Source organism: Pteropus vampyrus, unplaced genomic scaffold (assembly GCF_000151845.1).
Source record: "Pteropus vampyrus isolate Shadow unplaced genomic scaffold, Pvam_2.0 Scaffold8, whole genome shotgun sequence".
NCBI classification, from domain to species: Eukaryota; Metazoa; Chordata; class Mammalia; order Chiroptera; family Pteropodidae; genus Pteropus; species Pteropus vampyrus.
The window spans coordinates 6,416,379-6,437,888 of NW_011888789.1; the positions used below are offsets into that span (position 1 = coordinate 6,416,379).

General features: G+C 35.4%; 1 protein-coding gene and 1 pseudogene across 2 annotated transcripts in view; one reads left to right on the forward strand and one right to left on the reverse strand.

The window, feature by feature from the left end:
* Nucleotides 1-7,763: 7,763 nt before the first annotated feature.
* UBXN8 (UBX domain protein 8) overlaps nt 7,764-21,510 on the forward strand; it is a 24,547-nt gene continuing 10,800 nt past the window's right edge. Inside the window, exons 1-6 of one of the 2 annotated variants that reach the window (XM_011371935.2) lie at nt 7,765-8,334; nt 11,801-11,923; nt 14,314-14,384; nt 17,789-17,911; nt 19,779-19,916; nt 21,334-21,375. In XM_011371935.2, coding sequence (XP_011370237.1) covers nt 8,247-8,334; nt 11,801-11,923; nt 14,314-14,384; nt 17,789-17,911; nt 19,779-19,916; nt 21,334-21,375 — 585 coding nt within the window. In that variant the 5' untranslated portion in view covers nt 7,765-8,246. Of the gene's footprint in view, nt 8,335-11,800; nt 11,924-14,313; nt 14,385-17,788; nt 17,912-19,778; nt 19,917-21,333; nt 21,376-21,510 lie in introns of both variants that reach the window. The other variant, XM_011371944.2, reaches the window with a different exon arrangement.
* LOC111729329 lies at nt 12,208-12,327 on the reverse strand (annotated as a pseudogene).

The window sequence follows — 21,510 nt, forward strand, 5'->3', positions numbered from 1 at the left end:
CTTTAGTATAATATATAAAATAGATTACATATGTAATATATATTTACATATAGATAGTTATTTTGTCACCTGCTACCTTTGTTTCCCTACAAATTAGTACTTATTGGTTGCTTTTGTATTATGATTTTGTTTATTTGGGAAGCTAGGCCTAGAACCTATCCCTTATTCAGTGTTTTGTTTACATAACTGCTATTTACTCAATGCATCTTTGCCGATGCCAATTCTGATTACGAGAGGTCTTTATGAGTATTTTATAACCTAAAAAGTTTCCATCTCTCTATTTTGGGGTTACTTTGTGTTGATTCAGCTCTGTTTAGTATCCTGCTTTCTATTTTCTGGGCTTCATTTCTCCAAATCCAAGCTTGGAGAGAAGTGAAAATGGAGATTAACTGGTATTCATCTCTGGATTCTCCCGTTAGAGCTTCCACAGCTCAGGAAAGAGATGCAGTATAGGGACCTTGAGTTTAATTGGAGTAAATGACAAAATGAGAACTGCCCTAAGAAACATTCCATTCAATTTAGCTGTCAAGTCAGTGTTGTTTTTATTTTTCAAGTCAGTGTTTTTAAGTATATCTATAAGTCATTTCTTACCACTTCCAAGCAGTCCACAAGTGATTGATTTAAAATAATTATTGAGTTAAAAAAATAAGTACACAACTTTACTTATGTAGTATTCCTGCTAAAAATCCATAACTTAAATCATCTAATTATGAGGTTAACAGAAAAAAACAAAATCGAGGGAAATTTTATAATTAGCCTCTACCCTTTAAAAACTATCAAATGTCTTAAAAACAAAACAAAGCTAAGGAACTATTCCAGGTTAAAGATTGAAGAAATATGAGAACAATAAAGCTTGATCCTGGATGAGAGTCTGCACTGGGGAAAATTTACTATAAAGGACAAATGGTGAAATTTAAATAGGCCTATATAATGGTACTATATCAATGTTAAATATCCTGAGTTTGATTGATGAGGAAATTTGGGGAATTTCATTAAAAATTAATCAGCTTTCTGCTTTTGTAAATATGCTTGCTTTCTGCAGATAGGCTTATTGCATGCAAGAGCTCTTGCAAGAGCTCATTTGCACTTTGCTCGACTTATAAATGTAACTGTTTGTACTCCAGCAGCTCTCACTCCCTTTAACAATGTGTTTACTGGTTGCCCATAGCAACTCCCCCTTCTGTATGTTACTACTTGAAATCTGCATAGCAACTCCTGCTGTATGTAACAGTTTATGTTCAAACTAGCCAATTAGCTTGTGTAAAGCTTTTCCCATATTAAGAGATGTTTCCACTGAGAACCTGCCCAGATTTTCAGAGCACTAACTCTCTAGGACTGGGTGTAATGAATTTTGAATTCTTCTGAGTGAACTGCTTGGTTTTTTGCTGGTCTGACTTTTGGAGCTTTTGGGATTTTTCCACAACATGATCACTATACTGTGGTTATGAGAGAATATCCTTATTCTTAAGATACACACTGAAATATTTAGGAGTAAAGAGTCAGAGAAACTTAAATTCTTATCACACCACAGGCATTGACAGTTATTTAATCTCTCTGAGTGTCAGTTTCTTTGTCTGTGAAATGTGAAGATTGACAAAAAGGAAATAAGCACATTAAACAGATAACTTAGAGTGGAGGAAATGAACCTAGGGGAACTGGAAATAGTAGAACAGTACAGATTGGTTAAGCCTTAGGCAGCTTCACGGGTAATGGAGATGGATGGAGTCCTGGAAAACCTTGGCTGTAACCAGCCCAAGGTGTTTAGACATTACTCCATAGGCAATAAAGAGTTGCTGGAGATTGTTCAGATGTGTGTTTCACTGTAAATACATGACATGAACTGGAAAGGGTGAAACTGACAGTATAGGAGGCAAAGGTAATAGGTAGCAACATTGAGAACAAACAGGAAGGAACAGATTAGATAGACCTGAAGAAGTAAAATTAGTAAATTGTCTTGAACTAGGGAAAAAATGACGGAAAATACAGCAAACATAAAGAGGAAAGGAGGTAAAGGTTTATGTCTGCTAGTTTCAAAGGAGAAAGGAACTTTATCACCTAGTTGCATAATCTCATGCAATATGTTGAAACCAAAGGTTCATAAAATATTTTGAGACTAAACTATTTTGCTTTCATGTGTTTCCTTTTTGCTTCTGACTTAGGTGGGAAGAACAGGTAGCCATATCCCAAGCACTTGAAGACTTCTGACTATTTAAACTTTCTCTTCTTCAACCAAAGAAATGTCAGCTAAAGTAAAATTTTAGTTAATACAGTTAATAAGAGGTAGTTTCAGGATGATATGAAATGCTGAGAATGAAAATCAAATGAGTTATCGTTCAAGTGTGACAGTCTTATGACATCATAAACTAGCATGATTTGTGAGAAACAGCAGAGCCCCAATTATTTCACATTTTAATTTCATCATTAAGAATATTCTTTTGAACACTAGACACACTTAAGTGATTTTCATAAAGACACTGTAAAATATTAGTCAAAATAATAAATAATATGCATTGAGCTAAGCATTGCGTTTATGAGCTTTATTAGGCATGGTGCTAAGAGCTTTGCATGCTCTCCCCTCCTCAATCCAATAAACAAATACTATTTTTTCCATTTTATAGATGAGGAGACCGAGGCTCAAAGAGTGTAAATAACTTGTACAAGATGACATAGCTAGTAAATGACAAAGGTTCGATCCTTGCAAACTTAATGCTGAAGCCTATTCTCTTAACTATTACTGGAGAGAAATAATTATAGATGGTGTCCTATAGTAAAAATACAAGATTCAATATTTTTTTAATTGATACGTTTTTTGTAGGAGAATGCTGATTATCACTCTTTTTTAGTGTAGACTATCTCTCCCTCTGCATTTTTTATATAATTTGTAGGAAATGTATTCATGACTCATAGTGCCTTATTTATGTTACAACTTTGTGTTACTTGAAGTTACAGGTCAAGAGCTATTATGTTAGAGAGAAGATAGTAATGCTACTGCTGTCCCCCCATCCCCTTATTCTGTATGAGGTACATTCCAAGACCCCCAGTGGATGCCTGAAACCAAGATAGTACTGAACCCTATATATACTATGTTTTCTCCTATACATACATAACTATGATAAAGTTTAATCTATAAATTAGGCACAATAAGAGATTAACAACAATAACTAATAATAAAATAGAACAATTGTAATAATACACTGTAATAAAAGTTATGTGAATGCAGTGTCTCGAATTATCTTATTGTACTATACTCACTCGTCTTGTGATGATGTGAAATGCTAAAATGCCTACATGATGAGATGAAGTGATGCTAAAGGCACTGTGACATAGCATTAGGCTATTATAAGGGTGACTTGAACATAAGGACTTCAACCGTCAATCCAATAACCAAGATGGCTACTAAGTGACTAACAGGTGAGGAGAATTAACACTGTGGATCCATTGGACAAAGGGGATGATTCATGTCCTGTAAACAGAATAAAATATTTAAAACTGTAAACTGGTCTAAATCTCCACAATGGCTTCAGCGTTCAGCAAACATATGTCTCTAAAACATAGTGTGGAGTGAAAATATTTGAGTTTTACAGAATAAAACTGGAAGGCTCAGAACAGTGTGCAATTTAAAACTTATGAATTGTTTATTTCTGGAATTTTCCAATTAATATTTTTGGACTGTAGTTGACAGCAGGCTCACCAAAGGTAATTGAAACCATGGAAAATGAAATTACAGACAAGGGGGACTACTGTACTTCTATAAACAATCTGAGAAATCTGTACAAGAAACAGTGGTATACAAAAAAACTTGCACATTTTAAGTTGCTCAATGAAATGCGTTTCTCATGAAGCATATAGGAAGACAATTGCAGTCATTTATGAGGATAAAAATAATATGAGGAAAGAAAGAAAATATATATTACCCTGTTACACAACGTCAGTGTTTAATATTGGGGCAAAAGATAAATATGGAAGAGACAGAGAACAAGAACTATAACTGAATGAAAGATTAACAAAAAACAAATTTTATGATAAGGAGAAGGAATCTTTCTGAGGAAAATAGCAAGTCTGCTTTGTTGGGAAACTGGACACTACCTCAGAAGACACATCTAGCAGGAAATCACACATGTGCTGAATAGCTTTGGCCTTTTGATCTCAAATTGTTTTACATGTATTTTGCAATTAGAAGATGAGGAAGATCATAAAAAGCTTTAGAAATAACAATGTTACTATTCTGCATTTAAATATGTGGTATTATTTCCATAAATGTTTACAGAACAAAACACCCTCCAAGCTGACACATAAAATTAACCATAATACACTAGAGTACAATCTCTACACCAAGCAGGAATCTTGTCTGATGTGTTTGTGGCCATGTCTCCAGCATCTGTAACAGCACGTGGGGCTTGGTAGTTGCTTCACATTTGTTGATTGAATAAATCAAGTCTATAAGATTTGAATCATAGTTCCTCATATAACAATAGCATCCCTTGCCTAAATTCATCCTCCCTCCCTTCCTCAATGGTATCTAAGCATGGCTTATGACACTTACCTGTGAAGCATTGATAATAGCTCCTAACTCAGAATCTCTGGGAAAGAAGTCCATATACATGTGAGAAGTTCAGTACTGAATGCCCTAAAAATGTATTTACCACTTATACTCTGCTACATCTAAAGAAAATTTAAAATATAGAACACATTACTGAAATAATAAAAGAATAATATGGCATTCCAAATGAGTGGAAAAGGCAATGAGTGCTATGAAGTCAGAGCAAGGAGAGATCACTGTGGTTGCTGAACGCTGAAGCCATTGTGGAGATTTAGACCAGTTTACAGTTTTAAATAGTTATTATATTCTTGGTCATATATTTTAATTTGACTACAATGGATCATTGGATAAAGATAGGAAACTAAAGGACATTGATGCTTAAATACAAGTTAATAAGGGACATAAAAATATTAATCTACAAATTCACCACGAAATATTTTCCACCAGATCACTAAGTTACATTCATCTGATCAAAATTCTTATAGAGTTCATCAAGATGTCTCTAAAACATAGTGTGGAGTGAAAATATTTGAGTTTTCAATTGTTGGAAATAAAGCCTAAGAGGAGAAGAGCTTTCAAAAGCAGCGATCTTTTCTCATTATTTAGGAGAAGAAAACTATAAAAATAATTTCATAAACCTAATATAAAAGCTAAAACATAAACTTTTAGAAGAAAACACATAAGAATCCTTCAATTTCAGGATAGGCAAAGCTTTCTCAGATGGAACACAGAAAGCAATAATCAATAAAAGAATCTTTGATAAATTGGTCTTCAAAATTTTAAGACCTCTCATCAAAAAAACCATCATTAAAAAAATAAATTGGTAAGCTACAGGCTGATATCTGACTGGCATTGAGGTTATATAAAGAACCCCTACACTTCATTAACCCAGAAGAGAAACAGCAGTTAAAAAGATTTGAACAGATACTTCAAATGGAAGATAAATGAATGGCCAATAAGTATACAAAAAAATGTCATTAATATCATTAGTCATCAGGGAAATAGAAAGCTACTATGAGAAATAACTGCACATCTACCAGGATAACTAAAATAAAATACAGTGACAATACCAAATGTGAAAAAGGATGTGGAGAAATTGAACCATTCATACATTGCTAGTAGGAAGATGATGCAGACACTTTGAAAAATAAATATGGCATTTTCTCCCAAAGCTAAACATGTGTTTACCATATGACCCCAAAATTGCGCTCTTGGGCATTTGTCCCACAAAAATGAAAACTTAAGTTCACCTAGAACTTACAAATAAATGTTCATAGCAACTGTGGGGGAGCAGAATCTGCCACCCAAAATATGCTTTTATTGAGATATTAAGCTGGTTATTATTAAGACAAAAGAAGACTCAGGAAGAATCTCTGACCTTATTCCTAACTGCTGTGAACAAAAAAGGGGCTCCATAATAAATGTGACAAGTTCAGTGACAGAAAGTAACCTCACAGGGTGATCTAATCACAAATTCCTAACTGGGCAGGTAATGGTGGGTGGTCACACCAAAGGCCTATAACTTCTTTAGTAGGTTTATCTTTGCTTTTAAGCAAGCCCTGTCTAGTGTTCTATTGAACCTAGGTTAACACACTTTTGGAATGCCAGAGCCATTCTCTTTTTCAGTCTCTCCCAGGCGGAGGTGTAACCACCCTCCAGGGAGCACATAATTTTGTTAATTCTACTATAATCCAATTATAGAGATTTCTCAGGTTTACTTTCTTTCACCTTAATTCCAAATGGTTAAAAAGAACTGCCAAACTGTGATTCTCAGAAGCATTTTGAGATCTTGCTTCCCTGCACGTCATCAGTTTGGCTCAAATTAAATCTTATAAAAATTCTCTAAAGGTTTGGATGGTCTTATGAGGATAGTATTATTCCATATACTATGTCCAATCCCAATGAGATACCCACATTGAAAAGGCAGCCTTAAACTATTCAAACTTAAACTTTAAAAGCCCTATAAAAAGCACTCTCGACTTCCCCTCGGAGACACTACTAAAATTATGTCAAAATAGTGTTCTCCCTTAATGTAGTAAAGGGAGACATTTGGTTTTACTAGAACGAGTTATTCTGGTGGTATTTTAGGGTGAGTGAGCCTTAGACAATCGCAGTGAAGAAACTTTACAATCAATGAAGTTTGGGAAATGGCTAAGACCCCAAGCAAATTAGAAATACTCAGGAGTGCCCACTTTATTGTCCTGACAGAGCCATCTATAGATTATAAAAACATAGGAAGCCAGAGGGGAAAAAAAAAAATACCCAAAGAAGTAAATCACATCAAAATGAAGATATTAAGAGCTTTAGAACTTCCTTTCTTTCCTGTCTTCATGCAGTCAACAAATGAGAACCTCTGAATGATATAATTACTTAATTGGTATATCATGTTATAATTTATATTACCTCACCTTAGTTTTCAGATTGTGTTCTCAGATTTTGCACCTTCAATTCCAGATGAAGTTCTTTCTGTGGACCCAGCCACAACCTACCTATGTGTATGCCCATCCAGTCTTTAAACTGCAATATTTTAACTGCTGTTAAAGTCTGCATACTGTTTTCTAAACTTGGAACTTCCATTCTCCCTTTTGTCCTCCCACTCTTCCCCTTTCCTAATCTTTACAACACAATTTAGGTGATTTCTTTTAGGAAAGCCCAAATCTCTCCGGGTAGGGTTTGGTGACGGGTAGCACCCTGGGGTATCTCTATTACAGTGCTCAGGCACCATATTTAGGTTTACAGGGGTATCATTCCCACTAAACTGAGTTTCTTGAGGACAAACTCAGTAACTTACACATATTTGAATCTCCAGGCGTTCTAGAGTATTAGGCAAATTGTGCAATTCAATTAATGTTAGCTGAACTAAATTAAATTGAAGGATGAGGTGGAAGGATTGATGGACGGGTCAGAAAATGAAATTTCAGAACATGAAAATTTTTAAGTTGTGAGGCCCTTCATAACTTAACTGAGTCGCAGGTTGTCAGAAGCGCCACAGAGGCGAGTCATGGGATGGCAATGAGGTCATAGAACTGTGCGGCCAAGTTCAGTCATTAACAATAACCTGTTGGCAAAACTAAGAAGGAGCTGAACAAGGGTTAGCGCGTCTCCAGGTTATGAAATTAGGTGCCCGACCTCACTTTTGAATCGTCTTCCCGTGGCACCAGACCACAAGGAGTCAGAAACCGTTAGAGATTAAAAAAAAAAAAAAAAAAAAAAGGTGCTTCTTAAGAGTAGTGCTTAGTAGCTCTGACTCAGAAAACCACAGTCATCCACTAAAGACACAAGGTCAAGGAGCCAGGCTGCCTCTAACAGCATCAACTGCCCGTACACTTTCTCCTCCAGTTCATTTTACTGTTGAGAGCGTTTTCACAGCTTGCACAGAGTCTGACGGCCGAAGGGCAGGCGCTGCCGGCCTCAGCTCCAAGGAGCCGCCACGCTAGAGCTCAAGCTTTTCTTCCATAGGACTTGGCTCGGCGGGCAGCCAGTGGGGCCATTTCCCACGGACATCATGTAACGTGAGGCGGTAACTTGTATTTCTTCTCATATGAAGCTACAGATGATGAGTTCAAAAACTCAGGCTTAGCTCCATCTGATCAACGACAGGGACCTAGACTCTAGTCCTCTCCCAAAATCCCGCCCTCACGGAACGGTTCCGCTCTAGACCTTCCCAGGGGAGGCAAACACCGGAAGCGGCGGTACTTCTGCCACAATGGCTTCTTGTGGAGTCGTTGGCATTTTTCTCCTCTCTGCTCTTCCCCTCTTGTGTCTGGAGCTCCGGCGTGGGATCCCGGATCTAGGTAAGCGTTCACTTCTTCCTCTTGGCGCTCACACGGGGCGATTTTCCCAGGGATGTTGCGTAGAATTACCGTCTCGCAGCCGCGCCGCCACTGGCCGGCTTTGACTACGACTCCCAGGCTGCATCGCGCCTGCCTCCCTCTTCAGGCGCAGGGCTGTTCAGTCGCAAGTATCCCTTCGCCTTGGGGTACCCGACTGCATTTAGCGGAAAAAACGTCCTTGCGGATCTGGTGAAGTTTTGTGTGTAAGGGGACCGACACAGAAAGCACAGGAACAAACACAGACACTACTTTCAAATTGTGTTGAATGCGCAAAAGGAAATAAAGAGGGCGATATGACGGAGGCCTTCTGAAGAATCTAAACAGATTTTAAACAAGGATCCAGCCCTTTTCAAAGCCGGGCAAAAACATTACAGACATTAGGAATTTTGACATGTTGGAGGAAGAGGATGACGACCGCTGTGGCTGGATTAGGGAGATTAAGGGGTATAATGGCTCGAGATAATGTAAAAGTGGAAATTCTCCAATTTCAGGGAGGCAGTATTTACAGGTGCAAGCAGTAACTCAGTTACAGGGAGGTGATATCTCCAGGCGCCAGCCCCAGGAGAAGTGCAACATTCCAAGGTGAAGATAATAAAACTGCCTACTAGGCCCTGTTTGATCTGAGAGTTCCCCGGATACATTTATCTTTGTACAAAACGTTAATGGCTAACTTCTGCTTCTTGTAATCTGCTTATTCAAGGATGTAGTAGGAGGCTTTATAAGCTGCCTCCTCTAGAAGCTGGGGGCTGATCTCCTCTAACCCTGCGTGGTAGAGAGTCAGTCGCCGGCCAGCTAATAAAGGCTCATAATTAATCTCAATTGGCTCCGTGGGTCTCAGAATCATTCGCGTCACAACAATAACATTAATTGAATATCTATCTATTATAAGCCTGACACTAAATGCTGTTTATAATGATCCAATCTGCATTACAATTGTAGGCGGTGGGGACACTTGAAACTGATGTAGGGAGGTTAACTGACTAAACGTTTTTAAAAAAGTCACTGGATTCAGTGTGGAAAATGTTTAGGAAAGGAAGCTATAGTGGAAGCAGTGGGACGGGTTAGGTTTTTGCAGTGGGCTAGCAGTGATGATGGCATGGACTAGGATGATAACATGAAATATGCACAGATTTGGGATATTTACAAAGTAGAATCAACAAGATTTGACAATTGGGGTGAGGGAATAGAGGGATTTAAAGAAGACTCCTACGTGGAGGATAGAATAACCCTAAGTAGCTGGTAGTGCCAACGATAAAGGGAAAACTGAAAAGAAAATGGTGGACCTGTGGAGAATCAGTTCATTTTTGGACATATAAGTGATCAGATTACATATCTATCTATCTCCCTCATTAAACTCAGTTTTGAAGTTAGAGAGCATGATGAAACTTAGCTTTAATGTTTTCTCTCTCTTAATCCTCCCTTGCCACCCCTAAGAAGTCAGGTACCCACAATTTTGCTTGAAATAAGAAATTAAAATGCTTTAACAAATTATACAAAGACCCTCCCAAAGCCTCTGATTCAATTCAAGATGTGTTGAAATCTTTGGACCTTTTATCCAAATGACACAAACGTTAAATTCACACTTACCTATTAAAGAAGTCACCTGATCCCTTTCCAGCATCCATCTCTACTATGCTCATTTGGAATCTTCTACTTTGCACTAACATTTGATTCACTCAGTCAATGAGAAGGTGATTACTGAGGATTGCAGAAGGAGATCTGTTTACATGATCAGCTTTGACGACAGAGAAAACACTTCTTGAGGGCAGAGACCATATCTAATTTGTTTTCGTATTCCCGGCACTAATCAAAATATGCAATTTAATAAAAGTAAGCCAAAAATTCTAGAAAACACAACTGGGCTCCTGGCAGCATCTCCATCTAGTTCCTGAAATTTTTACTTAATTAACGTCTTTCTCCTAGAATCCTCTGTTTTGAAATGATGGTTGTTTACTATGGTTTCTTGATAATGGTTCTACAATTATCTAGTAACAGTATTTAAGTCTATTTACCAATCATATATCCCAGTTCAACAGCTATAGAGCTAGTTATATGTGGAACGGTAGTTACAGATATTAATACTCTTAGTTGGAGCTGCTAATTGAATTCCAGGAGTGGTGGGGAGTAGAATTCCCATACCTGTTCATTCACCTGGGCTATATTTTTGGACATACATTGAAAAACTATTCCTGTCCTTTTCTACTGTGTCAAAGCCTTCATTGCCAGTGCATATTTACTTGTACTTAAGCTAAATATTTTGCTGCTGGTTCCTCACATGTGTTATCCTTTGAAGTGCCCTGCACATGGGCTCTTGCATGTAGGTACCAAAAAAAAAAATCAACTTAATTTAAAATTTTTTTACTTGAAAGATCCACACACAAACCTAGTTCTATTATATTCCCATATGACATTTGCAAATTGCTTGATTACTAGAACAAAAAGCAATATTATGGAATATAAATCCCATAACTTAGTGGTTTCTCTAAATACCATTACTCTAGGTATTAAATTACTTTCGTAATGGCCAGAGTTACTCCAGATTTAATTATGTTATATTGAACAACACCTGAAACAACAGTTGGACGGGCTGTGATGCAAAAAAATCTATAAATATAAATACGTCTGTATATATAATTCTCTCTTTAATTTTTTGGTTAATAGACTACCAATGCCATCACATTAGTAAAATGGTTCCTCTGTATTTCCGTCTGGCAATTTTTGAGACTTACAAAAGAAAACTAAAAATTCCTGGGGTGGGGAAGGAACAGTTGAAACCATTTTTTTTAAACCATTTTTAACCCAACTTTATATCTCCATTCCTTCACCATTTAGCAAATTATATTACACAAAGTAGGCACTTGTTACGTTTTTTTGCTGATTTAATTTTCATCTTGGTTCTTAAAATATAAAGCCAAATACTGAATTTTTACCTTTTTCTAGGCAAACATGTATATAGTAATTTTATTTACAAATGACCAAATAAATATTGAGAAATAAAGCAGTTTCATAATTTAACTGCGAGAAATAAGAATTTAGTATTTCAGTGGGAATGACTGTTTTTAAACAGAACTAGATTATCACCATTATTTAATTCCTAAGTATGTGGATAATTTTATCTCCTCTGAGCAGAAAGGAAACTGGTATTACATATCAGTGATAGTCATAATATTTATAATGTCACCAGTCACTTGGATTATACCTATATTCCTGAGGTAGAAGATGTTCTAGAATTGTTTTCTGCAAACTTGTTCTGTTAATAACCATGAAAAATTGTGGCACTCAAAGGAGACTATATAAAATAATATAAGACAATTGCATAACTTTTATTATACTTTTCCATTACAAATAATCTTCGAATGTGTTGTTATTAGTATCAGGAAAAATATTTTCAATTTTAATTTTTTTTTTTTTTTTTTACTTTTATAAGGAATTAAAGATATAATTTTGCTGTGTGGCCGAATTCTCTTACTGCTTGCTCTTCTTACTTTAATTATTTCTGTGACTACCTCATGGCTTAACTCATTTAAATCTTCCCAAGTTTATCTGAAAGGTAAGTTTATTGTTTTTATACACTTTTATACTTTACTACTAAAATTTGTTTCCTTTATTCGAGAACCCTGCGTTAATAAGAACCATTTTACCATTAATTTGTACAGTGTATTTTCAAGGTAATCATTACAACTTTGGTCATTGCTTAGGCGTAAAAATTAAGGGATTGTAAACTGACAAGGTCCTTGCAATCTGTGAGGTCAACGAAGGGTTGCCTCGCCTTTTTAAAAAAAAAAAAAAAAAAACTTTGGTCATGATTTTTTAAAAATTTTTTATTATTATTTATGCCTACAGCACCTGGTCTTCCTAGGTGGTCTCCCATCCAAGTACTAACCAGTCCTGACCCTGCTTACTTTCTGAGATCAAATGGGATCGGGCTTGTTCAGGGATGGCATGGCCGTAGACCATGGACCGTGGCTCCATTGGGGTGTGAACCCAGGACCTTCTGCGTGTAAAGCAGACGTGCTAACCACTACACTATGGAACAACTCCAGTCATGATTTTGAATGGATCATACATCTCAACATTTTTATTTATAAGAAATCATACATTTTCCTTATATATACATTTGAAACTATATCATTTCTAAGTTAATACTTTGCAAATTCTCTAATTTTAAATTGTGTTTATGCAGTTTAACTGCTGTTTGATTACATATAGCTATAAACTATTCTATAAATGGTAAATGTATCCACCAATAATCTCTTAAGGCTTTTCACCCTATTTTTCATTACATTCTGGCAGTTTTTATTTATGCACTTATCTCTTATGTATAGTTAGGTGCTCTTAATTTTAGGAAACCATGCTTGTTCTTAGTTTTCTTTTTTCTTTTTTTGATAAGTGAAAGTTTGTGTTAGAAGCCTTTTAAAACCACATTGTACTATTGTAATTTGCCTCAGATGAGTCCTAAATCTAATGCCTACATTCTTACATCCTATTAGAAAAGAAGCTTGCCAATAGTAAATCCGGGGCATTATGTTTTATTTTGCTATTTAAATGTAAACAAATAAAAGGAAAATGACCGATGTCAATTTATAGCCCTTTCAAACTAACTATGAATAAAACTATAATCCTAAAAGGTTATACTATTCAACTAAAATTTAAAAGACAACGTGGATATTTCAGGATTTCCCAATTATAGATTTTGGAATTTTTTTCTTTTGGTAAATTATTTGATCTCTCATACTTCAAATTACTCAGCTGGAAAATTAAAATTACTCATTGTAACTTCTCTTAGTAACTTTGTATTGACTACATTTTGATATAGGAGGATATTTGCTGCATACATTAAACTATCAGGTCAAGTAGTCTATGTATTATAAATAAAGGAAACATGCACCTGACAGTTTCTTAACCTTAAGTTGCACCTGTATGTTTTTGGACTGCAAGTCACTTTGGTACATTTATTTATGGGTTGTAATTTTGAAGCATAAATCATGGAAGACTAAAACTAATAAGTAATTAAGACTGTATAGTGCCTAATTATTGTCAGATTTTTCTTCAAATGAGTAAAAAACTGGCTTGCTCACACACTTGCCATTTTCTCTGTTATCAGATATTGAGATATCAGACTCCAGATTTATCCAGAACTTTTTAATCTTCCTTATTTTATAAAGGTTTGCAAGATGAAGTATATCAAAAGTTCAGAAGTAGTCAGTTCTCAGTGGCTTTAAGGATTAAAGCCCCTTCCTCCCCTGCTATTGATTTGTTTGAAAACTATATTCTTTGACTCAGTTTGGAAGGGGTCTTAAGACCAAAAGTCTGACTGATCACATAGGAAGTTAGTGGCCGAACTGGACTTTCTGATTTCCTCTGTGGTTTACTGTCCAAATCTTTCCCTAATAAACTTGATGAAATAGTTACTGACATAGAGATAAAACTGTTGAGAGAAAGGAAGCCTCCTCTTTAAGGAGCCAGGCAGCTTAAAGGATATATTTTCCTAAAAGATTCCTCAAGAGAATAATGAAATGTAATTAACTTAAATGAAATTTGCACCTAGAATAAAAAAGGTACACATGCAGAAATCCTTCCTTTTGACATTCAGTGGATTATAACCTAATATTGATTTAGTCACTATAGGCATTGCCAAGCATTGCCACCTTTGGGATCTAGGCATGTTGCTTTTACTATCATGTCCAAGGGTGACCAAATGGCACTCCTCCTGCCTGCAGTGTGTGCAGTATTCCACACTTCATGTGTGTAATGGGTTTCCATGCTACATCGTGGAGCTGTTGAAGCCCTATTGGGGGCCTGCAGAAAAAACCCAACCATAAGCATTCTTGAAGCCGCCTCACCAAAACTATAACATACAGTATTAATACATTATCAGAGGACTTTTTTTCAGAATAGATCTTTTCATACTGATTTTACTTTTATGTTTCGATGTCTTAGAAGAAGAAGAGAAGAATGAGAAAAGGCAAAAACTTGTGAGAAAAAAACAACAAGAGGCACAGGGTGAAAAGGTAAAGCATAATTTTTAGAGAGTGTATCTAGAAAGAATACAAAAATATCTGGGGCTTTTAAATTTAGGTCTGTTGCTTTCTGTGTGCTCAGATTTTTTTTTTATTGTTGAGCTCAAATTCATATGATATAAAAATTAACCATTTTAAAGTGTACAATTCAATGGCATTTAGCACATTAATAATTTTGTGCAACCAGTACCTCTCTCTAGCTCCAAAACATTTTCTTCACCCCAAAAAGAAAACCCCATACCCATTAAACAGTTACTTCCTCATCCCGCTAAGCCCCCTTCCATCCTCTGGTAACTACCAATCTGTTTTCTGTTTATGGTTTATCTATTCTGGACGTTTCATATAAATGTTATCCTATAACATGATGTCTTATCTCTGGCTTCTTTCACTTAGCATAACGATTTCTGAGGTTCATCCATATAGCATGTGTCAGTACGTTATCCATTTTTATGGCTGAATAATATTCCATTGTATGGATATACCAAATTTTGATTATCCTTTCATTTGCTGATGGACATTTATGTTGTTTCCACCTTTTGGCTATTGTGAATAGTGCTGCTAGTGTTAATTCTTCTTTAAAGGTTTGATAGAATTCACCAATGAATCCATTTGGTCCTGGACTTTGTTGGCTTTTAATTAATGATTCAATCTCTTGTTAGTTCTGTTAAGATTTCCTATTTCTTCTTGAGTCACTTTAGATCATTTGTGTGTTTCTAGAAACTTGTCCATTTCATCTTGGTTATCTAATTTGATGGCATATTATTGTACATAGTATTCTCTTTTAATCCTTTTTATTTCTGTAAGGTCGGTAGTCATAGCCCCACATTCATTTCTGATATTAGTTGTCTTCTCTTTTTCTTAGTCAAGTTAAAGAACTTGATCTTTTCAAATAATCCATTTTCAGTTTTGTTGGTTATATTGTTTTTCTATGCTATCCTCTATATTTTTATCTCTTCTGTAATCTTTATTATTTGCTTCCTTATGCTAGCTTAGGGTTTAGTTTGTCCTTTTTTTAGTTTCATAAAATATGTAATTAACTTCTTGATTTGAGATCTTTCTTCTTTATTTAGATGTTTTCAGCTATAACTTTCCCTCTGAGCACTGCTTTTGCTACATCTTATCCGAGATAGGTTTTGATAGCTAAAAATTGCTTTTACCATGGATGACTGTCTAAGTTATTTTCTTGACCTTGAACTGTCAGGTAGCACTTGGGCAGTTGCCAGATTGATGACTAACCTTTGTGAAAGAGGAGATTCCTGTGGACTTTCATCTAAATATTAAAAACATAAATCCTTTACAAAGGCCTTAATACATGGGATTAATTTTTGACATCAATCACTTATTTTTCTGGCAAATAAATTATTCCTTTTTAAGTAACTAAGTGAAGGCTGAAAGCAAATCACAAAAGTAAAAGCCTACATATTTGGGGGGCGGGAGGTGTACTACATTTCTAACTACCTGATCTGAATTTAATAACAATGAAAGTATCCTTGCAAGATTTTTAAGAAGATCTCTTGTAAATATTTGAACTCCTCAAGTTTAATGTTATCTTTTATGGAAGTAACTGTTAATTTTAAAGCCTTGCATGATTATTAGTAAACTATAATTCCATCTACATGCTAATTGTATACTAACTGGCATATGTAATTCTGAAGAGTATGTAAAGTTGGGATTCTTTTGTTTGGCAAAAGTCAAAAAACTTTATTAACTCTGTCTTTTCTCTTTAGACAAAGGAAAATCAATAAATCGATGTCACAATATAGTCTTTGTGCATGGTGAAGTGCCCGATCTGTGCAGACATGTGTCCGATGATACATAAAATTTTTGAGTCTTTGCATTTAAAAAAAATGATCTTTGTCTTCTGACACTTGATTGATAGTTTGATTTTGTATTGAATTACAGGTTGAAAATCATTGGAATTTTGAAGTATTACACCATTATTCTCAAAATTCCAGTGCAGCTTTTCAAGTTCCCTTTTTCTGTTCGTTAATTTTTGTCTCCATTTTTTATGTTGGAGGCTTTCCTGAATCATCTGGTAGTCCTTGGCTCTGTCCTTTCAGATTTAAGAATGATGCACTAAGAAGCTAACTGATGGTATATGCATTTGTAAAATTTCGAGTTTTGTGTTCTTTACTGTTTATAAGTTATACTTCAGCGGAAATGGAAAATAAAGCTAAATTGGAATTTCTGTGTATGTGAGCAGAGCTTGAAGTGTTGTCTGTTGGCGTAGGGTACACACCAATTTAATGGTAAGGGTGACTGAGGAGTAACCTAGCTTTGTCAGTATCTCTGTGTTCCTCTTGCAGTTCACTTTCTTTAGAGAAGGAGCCTGGCTACCAGCAGTCTGAGTCAGGTAGGAAGACAGCTGGGGAGTCTGTGCATATTCTGTTTTAGTTTGCACTCTTGCCCTCCACTAGACCTGGGATCTGTGACTCTGCAGCCTCTCTGGTTCACATTCCCAAAGAATAAACCTTCTGTGCCTGTCTATATATGGTAGGGTGGGTCTGGGGATCTAATAGGTCTTTTATCTTTTCCACCCCCCCCTTTTCCCTAAGAACCTCAGATGTAAATTGGAGTCGTCATCATCCTTGGTTCACTACATATTCATCATTGCTTGCTGGATGCATAAGCTTCCCCCATCACCCTCTGTTTTTAGCTCTGTACCCTACTCCATGTCACTGCCATGGTATCTGGTGTCTCTTCAGAGCTGCTGCAGGTCTGTGGAGGGGACTGGCCTACTTCTTTATTGTTATCCTCCTTTACAAGCACTTAGGTTGCATCTTTCCCACTCTTACATCAGCTACCATTCCTCCTCCTGCCCTCAGATATAGTGGTTTGAGGATTATAATATTTCTGTTTTATCAGCGATGGTATTTGGGTTTCTATTTCTTGTTTCCATGGTTGTTTTGGGGTGATTTTCAAGAGGGAGGAAGGCAGAAATTTCACTCTGTCATCTTAAAACCAGAATCTCCATTTCTTTTGAAATAGCTCCAAAAATATTTTCTACTTTACTATGATTGAGCTATTCAATTAATGCTCTTCCAAATGAGTTGGTGCCTTGGGCATTATGGCTTGAAACACACCGCCCCAACTTTAAGCTCCTAAGAAGGCATCTTTGTATCCCTAGCCCCTAGTCAGTTTTTGTTACACTGAAAACACATTAAAGGAGATAAAAGCAGACTGCCTTAAAAGCATAAGTATAGAACATTTACCTTAGGTATAAATACAAATTTTTAACAAACTGATGCAAAAATGGAGGATGCTGCTTTTTTTGGCCAAAATTTAGTGTGAAAACACAATTTCTTACCTGGTTCTTATTTACAACTTTATAGACAATGTAAAACCTTAGGAATGTTAATTTATAGTAAAAACACCTAATTTATTTTTTTGAACAGGCCAGCAGATACATAGAGAATGTTCTAAAACCTCACCAGGAAATGAAATTGAAAAAACTGGAAGAGCGCTTTTATCAGATGATGGGTGAAACCTGGAAGTTAAGCAACGGTCATAAACTTGGGGTTAGAAAATATTCCGTTTTATATTTTGAATTCCGTTAGTACTTAAGTTTCTTTTTACATATAAAGTGATTTTTAAAAATTGCAAATGATGTTAAACTGTTAATAGTCTTTTTTTAGGCATCTTTATTTTTTATTAATAATGATTGTACATCAGTTTTTATTCAGTATATTTGTGTGTGGTTTTTGGTGCCTAAGAGCATATAACTTAAAGCCTTGAAAAGCTCTAACATAAGGTAAACTTTAAGAAAACTGTTGACTATATCATTGTATTTTATGAGGGAATTCAGATCTTTTCTTCAAGGATCTTTAGCGTATATGCTCATTTTGCTTGGGTCTGTTTTTGTATAGCCAAATTAACTTTGGCTCTTTTTTCCTTTGGCATTGAGTATGAATTTTGTTATTTGCTCATGGGAGTTCACAATTTTAAGTTTTCTTACAGAGAAAAAGGATATTCATAAAGGAATTACGTTTTAGAATAAAACTTAATAGTTTTTATGTGTAAGATCATTTCTGTCCCAAAGATTTTTTGCCTTCTGTTTACAGTGCACCTTTCACTATCTTGTAAAGAAAATGATTCAGTAAAAGTAAACAGGATTCTTAAAGTGAAGAAGAATCTATTTTTATTCTGTTTATAATGGTAAAAATCAAGGGTGAGTAATAAAATTAATGGGAAAGACAGGGAAGGTAAAATGCAACTGCTATGTACTGATTTTATTTCTGAGTTGAGTTTGTCTTCTGTTCAATTTTGTGGTGTTAAATGCTGATTTCAGCCTGCCACATCTCTTTCTGAAATGGTCACAATGTGAATTAGTCATTTTGCCCCTTGCTATTAGGCTATGTCTTCATGGCACTATTAGTTTGTATTTTAATGTAATAAATGTGTGTGTCTGTGGTGGGGGCGGGTGGTGTAGCAAAAAGTCAGGGACAGGGTAGACCATTGGTGTTGTTATAAAGGCTCTTAGGGCCATCAAAACATGAGAATTGGAATGTTAGAGATGAAAGAAAGTGTATCCAGAAGCTGAAGCTGATCAAACCCATAGTTTGCAGTGAGGCAGCCTAAATTCGGTCAGTTAATTGTTCAGCATCAAGATCTCTTGGCTCCCATTCTCCAGGCTCCTTCTACCAACTTCTCTTAGGATAAAGGAAGCGGGAAAACAGCCCACCGAAATGGTGGCCATTTTTGTCTGATAAAGAGAAATTTTACAAGGTCAGTAGATACGGAAGAAAGGTATTAGTGAACTAATAAATATATATTTGAGAATTTGACACTGAAGTGAATTATCTTGCTAAGGAAAAAGTTTTAATAGATAATATTGATAAAAATAATCTTTATGCTTTCTGGAATAAAATCCTTTGCCTCCTAAAGTGATCGATTCAAATGGAAGCCCCAAATTTAAATTTGAGAACCAAAATATGTTTCTATATAACAAGATACTAAGGCTGCATTCAGTTATGGAAGTTTTGCACAGTCATATACATAGACATATGTTTTTACATATATGTTCTGTTTTCATAGGCTTTTAAGGCATAATCCCTTGCACTGCCTTGCTTCCTTTACTGAAAAGAAGAAAAGATATCCAGATTTTTTTCTTTTTTTCCATCCTACTGAAAAATTTGGGGGTCAATTAAAATGGAAAGGTCTCTCTCAGTTTTGTATCTATCAGAGGGAACCTCAGAGCTGGATAAGGGTATTTTCTACAGGATGTTAAGCTCCGTGTTTTCTTGTCTAAGGAGATAATGCTTTAATTTTCTGGGTCTAATAATGACTATTATATTTTTTTGCTGAAATGCCATCAGGTAAAAGAAATAACCACTGTGAATAAAGTTGATAAAAGCATCTCTTTAGAAACTGTCTGGTTTTGACCAGGGTGATGAAGATTTGGTGGTTGAAAACGAGAGTCACACATCTTTTGAAACATCAAACAGAGAAGCAGCAAGGAGAAGGAACTTGCCTAATCCTTTAATCAAAGTTTCACCACCTGCTGAACAGCGCATGCAGAAGGAGGTTCGTTATGCAAAGCCTACTCACTGCATTGTATCAGTGTACAGTAGGAATATTGTTCTCTGGGTGAGGTGGTATACTGAGTGAAGAATAGGACTGGCTTTTAATCCAGATGATGTCTTCCCACTACCTTATGAAGTGATAGACTTAATTAAGAATCACTTTTCCTGCTTAATATTAATGTTCTGAATCAAACTTAGAAGGTATGAAGATAAATGATACTAGGTTTAGATACTAGGTTCAGTTTTCTTTTTAAGGAAGTAATTTGGTTATGTAGAAATGAAAAACAATGTTTACCAAGGAAATATTCCTTTTGGTAGCTAAAACATGGTGAAGCCATATTTAATGAGTGGGTAATAACACGAGTGTATCATTTTCTTCAGTGGCCCTACTAGGGAATGGGTTAGCAACCACTCACTTTGGAACAGTGCTCAGCTTTTATTATTCCTTCTTTCTTTTCAAATTTTTAATCCTTAAGTTAAATTTGGAGCTGGCAAAGATTGGAAATAAGAAATCTGTTTTTACTGACTTAGGAAAAGCTGGTGGGTTATCTAATCCCTGAGAGTGGTTTCAAATGTATTGCTTCTTAGTCTGAGGCGTTCCTGGTCCCTTAATGGAGCTTGAGGATGGGAATCAGGTCACTGAAGTATTTCTAACATTTCAAAAAGACCTAATGAACTGTATGGACTAATTAAAAATTCAAGATTCTTTGTTTTTTGTTAAGAGCACAAATTAGCTCATGCTGATGGTAAATTTCAGTTGACCATCACATGCTTTGATACCAAATGAAAACAAATGGTTTATTTAATAAATGCAATTAATGTTTGTCAGATAAAATGATATAAAATGTAGAGTCTATGGTATTAAAAAATAAAAAGTGTTCCTAGAGGTGAAATTGAAATTTGACAAGTGTTTTAATGAAAGAAAATGGTCTGAACATCTGGTTTTTTAATAGATAAAGAAAAATATGGAAGCACTGAGTAAATCATGCAAGCAACCAAAGTGAATGGTTGCTAACCAGTCCTCTAGAAGAGCGAGTGAAGAAAAATATACATTCAACTTAAAATGTGTATATGTATGAACCGAAGTAATTGTAGGGTCTTATTTTCCTCTGTCCTTAAAATAGTATATTTTTATATAGTATCTTGGAACCTCATAAAAACAAAATTCTTTAAGTGTGTATAGATTGAAAATCCTGTTCTTATGATCTTTTGTTAGCACAAAGTTGTTTACCCAAAAATGTTTATGAATTTAGCTCTTATTCTCATTGTAAACTTCTTATAAGTGTATCTGAAATGAAAAGATTTCATTAAACTTAGATGTGTCTAAATTTTGTATTGAAAGGAACTTTTCTCATTGAGATTATTTTTTCTTCTTTGAAATGTTTACATTCCTGTTACTAATATTTACTTTTCTTCAGGTTCCAGATTTACCTGAAGAACCTCCTGAAACAGCTGAAGAAGTAAGCTGATTTTTTTCTTTGAAAATTAAATATATTTTATATTTCCTTTAACGTTAAGTAGGGCTCATCTAAGTTTGGGTTTAGAAAGTATAGATAGTGTAAGTGCTTAAGTAATTGCACTATAATTAGGTCTTG